At 39.0% G+C, this 8,534-nt stretch overlaps 1 protein-coding gene across 1 annotated transcript in view; it reads right to left on the bottom strand.

Annotated features, from left to right (window-relative positions):
- Window positions 1–887: 887 nt before the first annotated feature.
- LOC138746004 (tubby-related protein 3-like) overlaps window positions 888–8,534 on the bottom strand; it is an 80,032-nt gene continuing 72,385 nt past the window's right edge. The window contains exon 12 of the mRNA XM_069903667.1: window positions 888–4,501. Coding sequence (XP_069759768.1) covers window positions 4,368–4,501 — 134 coding nt within the window. The 3' untranslated portion in view covers window positions 888–4,367. The remainder of the gene's footprint in view (window positions 4,502–8,534) is intronic.

Genomic DNA, 8,534 nt, shown 5'->3' with positions numbered 1-8,534 from the left:
GGTGGATTCAGGTGAGAAAGGGTTAATAATTCCTTCACTATGTGGTGTTTGCTCCAGATTCTATGTCAATGACTGATTTTATTTTGTCAAAGTAAATGACAAAGAATGGAACAATTCCACAATAGAAACCAAAAATAGGATATAATGAGCACGGTTTGTCACTTAGGTCACATTTGAACTTGTTTCATAGTCCACAACAGGCTTGAGAGGCCGACTCCTCTTATTCCTTACCATCCCTCTCAATCCCCATATCTTTTGATTCCTTTTTTGTATTTAAGTCTCTCATTTTCAGCCAGCATGGTTGAAGCACATCCCACCAGTTTTCAACCTGCTTGGAGGGACATTTCCACGGTTCTCAGATGGACAGACACTGGAAGTGTTTCCAGAACTACATTGAACCCACACCTAGGTTTTGGTCTGATTAAACCCATATAATTAAATAACTTGAGCAGACTTTGTTCCTCCTTCCATCTTGTTCTCACGTTTCAAACACCATTGTGACTTTTCACTGATTCTAGTGCCAGGACCAGCATTTGTCGTCATGGCTTCAGCATTAAAAAAAAAGGAAAACTGTTGAACCTATTTCTGGTGTTGAATATGTGTGATCTACTCCTTCAAAACATAGCTACAAATGAATTTAGAATAACTCTTACACAATGAGCATTTGCTTTATGTATGCAGCCAGTACATGTCAATTTGAAGAAATAACCCCAGGCACCTGTTTGATAGATTTCTTCTCAGTGTTTTTTCCATAATTGGCAGTCTTTAAGGAACCATTTATGAAAATACTTGAGGCATGATAAAGGGTTGGCAAGGATGCTGAAAATTAGAACAAAAAAACAAATTTTATTAGATATAAATACAAACCAAGTGACTGATCATGTACTACAAATTGCACACAATTCCCTCACAATGATGTTATGGTGTATCTGCCTCAAAAACAGATACTTCATGGCAAACTTTAAATTCCATCCATTTCTTGCTTTTTAATGTTTATTTTTCTCTTCTGTAATCCTTGTTTTATTGTGAAGTTCATGATTATTGGCCCAAGACAGACACATTAATTTGTGCAGGAGACTAAAAGATGATAGAGATTCAGAAAATTGAGGCATAGATAAACTAAACAGAGTCTGCTTCCCCTGTTGGAGGCGGGGATCTGAAACTAGAGGCCATAGGTTTTTATCTGGAATGAGCTGCTTGAGGAGGTAGAGGTAGGAACAATAAATACATTAACGACATCTTGACAGGTACTCAAATGCAGAGGGGAATATGGAATTAATGAAGGCAAGAGGGTAGGCATGATGGTCAGCCGAGATGCTGTACAACAATGCAACACTTCTAATCCAATTAGTCAGCCATACCATCATGGTTTATAAGAGATGCCTCCTGGAAATAAAAATACATACATCTATTTCCCTTTTTACCTTCTGACATCAAAAGCCTCTAAAGTAAATGTAAAAGCAATGCAAAATAGTCTTTGTCAACCTTTGAAAAAAATTAAACCTGTGTAAATGGTATTCACAGAAAAATGACAACTTTCAAAGTTTCACCACACAAATTATTTTTCAAATCACAATAAAAACACACCTTTTCATTTATATTTGCTTAATTTATAAAAACATGCTTTCCACAGTTGATATACATTAGAATATCACACAATGGCTTCACAATACAGATACAAATCAATAAAAACCAAAATCACAATGGCATATTGAGGTGTGCAAGTATGGATGTGGTGCAGACATCATAAAGGCAGTGAATGTTATCCATGATTGTGGCAAAATATGTTGAGTGATTTTGCTGCAAATAATATTTGATTAAAAATTAAAGCATATATGTTTATAAAAATGATCAGGTTTAAAAAGTAAAACCCTCCTTTTAAAATGTAGTTAACTGAATTCATTTTGCCATAATATCCCAAGTTATATAAATAGAGTATACTTAGTACAATGAGTTATACAGTTGTAACAAACAAACTGAAGCACATTACAAATAAATACCACACATAGGCTGCAGTAAGTACATCAAACAAATGCAACACAAATTGATGGACCAGTGAGATCTGAGCACAGGCTTAAGCATACATTACAGACACATTTGAGCTTGTCATATAGGAAACAAAATAGGTTCTACAAATCATACGGACAACATTAACAATGGAACATACAGAAGATAATGCCCAGGTAGGAGAGTATCACATCACAAACACCTAAGCTAGAGTTTTTCACAAAAGACCACAAAGCATTAATGTGTTTTAAGGCAAGAACACAGAGCAGTTTTAAAAAAAAAATTAACTGCTGTGTATACTGCTTCACTGCGGGATTGGGGAGGGGTTTTCATTTTCATTCCATGTATTGCCAGGCATGATAGGTAGCATCAGAGCAGATGCATTTCGCATCGGCTCCTGACCTGGCTTTTCTTGGTTCCGTGTGAACGACCAACCTACCTATAAACACAGGTCATTCACATTCCAATTAAGTGGGATCTCTGTAAGATGGTTTTTGAGGAATGCAATATAGAATGATCACAGTGACAGTAATGTTACATGATTAAGGACCTTCTGCTGTTGAAATAGCAAGATTTTTTTCAGTTTCTATTTTTTTTACAGCTGATGCAAGCAACAAAAAATAATGCACAAGCCCTTTGTTCTACAAAGGAATTGACTCAAAATAAGCTTTGATCTCCTGCATGAAATGTCTCAATTGCCCCTTTCACGCTGGCACACAGCCAATATACCAGTTAAAGAGCCAGTGTGAACACTCACGAATCAGCATTTAGGCATCAAATCACCCCGGGGATGGACCGTCTAGGTAGGGTGTATCATCCCTAGAGTCATCTGACAGCTGCGTGCTGATTAGCCCAGTGTGAAAGGAACATGGACTATCCAGGGACAAAGTAGTAATGCGCTGATGACATTTTTGCGTGAGTGCAGGAACTTGAAGGAAACAAAAGATTTAAAATGTATAAAGTTTGTATCAATTTACCAAGTCCTGATCAATTTATTATGATCTTGTATTTAAATAAAATTAATCATGCCTAATTATAACATTAAGCATTATGTACAGCATAGTATGAGCCCTTCAGCCCCTGTTGTTGCCTGGACCTATATAAATTTATAAAGAACTGTGGGAAAGTGGTAGCAGCAATAAAAGACATAGGTAGAAAATTTATAAAGACGGGGGAGTGAGAGAGAGAGAGAGAGAGAGAGACAGAGACAGAGAGACAGAGAGAGAGACAGACAGAGAGAGAGAGAGAGAGAGAAGACCTGCCCTCCCAGATTTCCGTCTGTCAGAGAAACGGCTGCATGCACGGAGCTCTTATGAAGGGGTTTCTCTGCCGCACAGAATTCTGAAGGCCAGGCCTGCCATCACTCAATGTGTCACTCAGGTGCCTGGTGGTGAGTATGTAAGGAAGCAGAGAACCAGTTAACAATGGCTTCTTTAACCGGTTCAATGAAATTTACAGCTCAGCCAATGTGCAAAAATTGAATGTTTAAGTGGATAATATCTTTAAATCTATCATTCAAATTACAACATGGGGCCAGATCTGATAATCAGATCTCTTTTGAATTCTATGTAACAAATATCATGCCTCAATATGTACTGTATATGACAAAAAAAAATATCAAGGTGCATGAGAGAGTTACAAGAAAGGGCAAAGACCCTGACATGCTCAGCTCTTGTGCCAATTAAATGATACCATTATCTCCAGTGACAACTCTTCATCCTGTTAATGATCTGCCATGTCTTGTTGGTTGATTTTTTCTGTGGATACTGGATGAATATCTTTTTACTTTCTAGGGGCAACTTGGGAAATGATTAATGCAACAAGGCACAGGAGGCACTGCAGTCTTTGGAATTGAGCTCTGGCAATATTAACATTGCCTCCAATAAAGGAGGGATACAAAAGAGAGTAAACAAGGCTATTTGGATCAAAATAGTAGTTCCAAAAATTATTTCAGCCATCTATTTGTGACATAATTTAAGGGAATCCTTCCTGTAACTTCCAAAACCAAATTGGATCCTAGTTTTAGAATGGTCCCATTTTGGTTCTCTGAGCAAATGTGAATAATGATCTTGAAGTCCACACTACAATTTGGCAACATATCTTGTTCAAGTACAACAATGCAAAATGTAGACCATTAAAAGCCTAATTAACATCATGATTATTAGGTTATATGGGAAACTATTTCTAACATTTGCAGAATTTTTATTTTATTCTTTGTTTAAATTTTTGATTGAAACCAATTCCATAGCAAATGTATTTGCATGATTGCAACAAAACCAGTTTTTTTTTCTGGGGTACTTCATTGATGTGTCCCTTCATTTCCTTCTTTAAAAAGTGGTATTCTGCAACCACTGATGTCCTTATTCACATGCTAATTTACTGTCGAAACTGGACAATCCTATTGCAAAAGCCTGTAGTGCACACATTGGATAATTGTAGTCCATTGTAAAAACATCTTCTGCCACTCGTCCAAACTGCATCACAATGTAGTCAGCTGGTGGTTAGAAAACATCATTAAGTTTGCAAATTTAACTATAATTCACATTCCACATGCATCAGTAATTTTATTTAAACAAACAAGCTAAAGCAAAAGTAGCCACACAATTGCTTGCCAGTTGCCATATGTTATTGTCTCCATCACCTCCAAAGAATCACAAAATGATTACAGCACCCAGTTAGTCCTACTTCCCAACTCTCTTCCCATAGTCCTGAAAATTCTTTCCCTTTTGAATGTAATCAATTCTGCTTCAAATGCTACCTCTAGCAGTGCATTCTGGACACTATGCATTTGCCATGCAAAATAAATAAAAATAAAGTGGGCTATAGTCCCTTCCTCCTGCCAATGCTAAATCTATTGATATTATGATTTTTTGAATGTTCTCCCACTGATACTTCCTCATTAGCCTGCTAATTTCATTAATACCAATTACCTTCAGTAAATGAAAATCAAAAACTACATACACTGGAAATTTGAAAAATGGAAATACTGGAAACAATCAGCTAGGAAGAGAAGCCAAGATATCATTTCAGTCCTTCTGGTTTTTTTTTTCCTCTTCTCAGATCCTCCCTAACCTGGTAATGTTTCCAGCATTTGTTTTTATGGTCATTGGGCCAGGAAGACATTGATCAAGAAAGTTCTCCTGAACAGAATTCAGGAATCCTTTGCCCTTTCTGTGGAATTGTTATTCAATTCCATATTTGAATAGTTGAAGTTCCCAATTATTACTGCTCTCTGGCTTTTGCATATTTTGCAATTCCCAACAAATTTACTCCACAATGTTCTTCCCACTATTTGGCAACCTTCAGAATAACCCCAGAATACACAATAGTGTATTTGTACCTCGTATCTTTGTTCCATGATGTCCTCTATTTTGAGCATGACAATTTTTTATGGACTAATTGCAATGGTGAATATTTATCCTCAAGGATATTTTCCTCGTGTGGTAATTTATGCTTTATTAGTGCATTTTGTATATATATGTAGCTGCAGCAAAATAGTTTACGTGCATATGTTCACTGTACTTGTGTGTACAATGATCTCATCTACAATAATCATCTTAATACTTGCATTCATGGTTCCTTTTTCCAGTGCATGCTGAATATTAGAGTTTGGTGAAAATAAAAACAACTGCTGAATGATTATTAAATAGTGAGAGATTAGGAAATATTGGCTTTCACCGTATATGAGAATCTGGGAAATAACATGCATACAGGCATTTGGAAGGTAAACTGGTCCTTGTAGCACTGGTCAAGGGAAGGCTCACAACTGTATGATTTAGGTGGGACTGCACCTGGAGAACTATTTTGGTCTCCTTTCCTAAGGAAGGGGCAAATAAAATTCTAAGATGGAAACAGAGACATTTTAGAACTTGGTGGGGGGGGGGGGGGGTCACAGTTTCAAAGTAAAGGAAGGGAGAAATGTCTTCACTTGGGGTGGTAGTTCTTTGAATTTACTAACTCTGAGAATCATGAAAGCTCAGTTATTATTTGCATTCCAAAAATAAATCAATACATTGCTGTGTATTAAAGGGGTGACTGGATTTGTGGCTTAGGGCAAGAAAATGGTGTTGAGACAGAAGATCAGTCATGAGGGGCTAAATGGTCAGCACCTTCTCCTATTTTTAAAATTCTAAAATATATTCCTACCCTTGAATCCAGATCAGTATTATTGTCACAATGCTGCAATCCCATGGGATTGACTGCACCTGCAGCACACGAGCCTTGTTTAATATGTTTTTCTGTTTACATACGCACACGGCTAACTTATCTTAGGCCTTGTATTCTCTTGGTCTTACGGTCTAAAAACATTCTATTAATTCTTCTTGAACTTCCTTTGGATTTATTTCTCCATTTTAATCCATTTTCCAGTCCCAAATTAGTTAAAGGTTCTCTGTGTAGCACCATCAAGACCAAGTGCACACATAAAGATTGCCTGAGTCCAAAAGTGAGGAAGGCTGTCAGAAAGCAAGGATGGGTGAAGCGGCCAGAGCGATAAGGAGCAGCACACAATATTGTCATCATTCTGGTCCTCTTGAATATCTACCATTAAACAGGGCCTAAATATTCTTATTATTGCAACAGATTTTTTTTAGGCCAATGCCATTCCCACTGAGGCTATTTATTCTCATTTCAGTACTCTGGTGGTAATTATGACATTTTCATAAAATAAATCCAGACAGCAAAGATGGAAAGGAAATGAAGCAAGAGAACAGATTACAGGAGCTCTGAGATTTTTGCATCTTCATTAGAAATGAGGTACCTGAAGACTAGAGAAGAGCTAATGCTGACCCCTTGTTCAAAATGGATATTAGAGAAATAGGAACTACAGGCCAGCGAACCTGGCAGAGAAGTTGTTGGAGGTCGTCAGAGTGGGCTGAGTCAGAGTGGTAAGGTTTTGGCTCAACAGGCTTTGGCGTGAAGAGGTAAAAGGCGAGGACTTGAAGTAAGAAAGGGCCACCGTATTCAAGGAACAAAAAGGATTCAGCAGGTAGGCACAGGTAAAGGCATGTTTTAGATATCACTTTTTTTTCTAATCAAATAGTGGGAATGGCAGCCAAGGCAGAGGAATGCTCCTCTTGTAGAATGCGGGTGGTCAGGGAAGCCACAGTATCCCTTACAACTTCATCTACATGAAGTGCATCCAGCGGAGGCTCCTAATAAGCTAAGTTAAAGAATTGAAGCTGGAGTTGGATGAACTCCAGATCATTCAAGGGGCAGAGGGAAGGATAGACAGGAATTACAGGGACACTATCACACCTAGGAAGCAGGAGGAGGATAGGTGACAGTCAGGAGAGGGAAAGGGAACAGGTAGACAGTGCATGACACCCCTGTGGCCATTCCCCTCAATAATGTTTTCCATTTTAGATACTGTTGGGGGGGGGGGGGTGTGTGGAACCTACCAGAGACAAGCCACAGTGATCAGGCTCTGGCATGGAGTCTAGTCCTGTGGGTCAGCAGAGGAGGGAGAAGAAGAGGTGAGCTATAGTGATAGAGGATTCCATAATTAGAGGGACAGATGAGGTTCTGTGGAAGAGATCGAGTATACCAGATGGTACATTGCTTCCCTGATGCCAGGGTCCAAAATATCTCAGATTGAGTTCACGGCATTCTCAGGAGGGAGGGTGAGCAGCCAGAAGTCATAATCCATATAGGAACTAATGATGTGGGTAAGAAGGGTGAAGAGGTCTTGCAAGGAGAGTTCAGGGAGTTAGGCGCTAGGTTGAAGGAAAGGACCTCCAGGGTTGTAATCTCAGGATTGCTACGCATACCACATGCTAGTTAGGTTAGAAATAGGAGGATAATGCAGATTAGTACCTGGTTAAAGACGGTGCAAGTGGGAGGGCTTCAGATTTCTGCATCATTTGGTTCTCTTCCAGGGATGGCGAGACCTATTTTGACAGGACGGTTTGCATCTAAACTGGAAAGGGACTGATATCCTTGCAGGACATTTTGCTTGTGCTGCTCCGGTGGGTTTAAACTAGATTTGCAGCGGGATTGGAACCAGAGTGCACAGCAGATAGAGGAGTGGTGGAGAGAAAAGATTGTGAAAATTGCATGCACCATTAGAAGTCAACAAGTTGTACATGGTGGAAATGCTTTCAGGTGCATCTATTTTAATGTAAGGAGTATTGTAGGAAGGGCAGACGAGCTTAGAGCGTGGATTGGCATGTGGAGTTATGATTCTGGCCATTAGTGAAATTTGATTGCAGGAGGGGCAGGACTGGCAGCTCAATGTTCCAGGCTTCTGTTGCTTTAGATGTGATAGAACGTTTTGGGGGGGTGGGGGTAGGGAGGAGTGGCATTGCTCATCAGGGAAAATATCACATCTGTGCCAAGGCAGAACAGACCAGAGGGCTTGTCAACTGAGGATATTTAGGAACAGGAAAGGTATAACCACATTCATGGGGTTGTATTATAGACCACCCAATAGTCAATGAGAATTGGAGGACAAAATATGTAAAGATAGCAGGCAGCTGCAGGAAACACAAGGATGTGATAGAAGATTTTAATTTTCCACACATTGACTG

The sequence above is a fragment of the Narcine bancroftii genome, chromosome 11 (assembly GCF_036971445.1).
Source record: "Narcine bancroftii isolate sNarBan1 chromosome 11, sNarBan1.hap1, whole genome shotgun sequence".
Classification (NCBI taxonomy): domain Eukaryota; kingdom Metazoa; phylum Chordata; class Chondrichthyes; order Torpediniformes; family Narcinidae; genus Narcine; species Narcine bancroftii.
The sequence above is the reverse complement of the archived record's forward strand: the minus strand, read 5'-3'. Positions and strand labels throughout refer to the sequence as shown.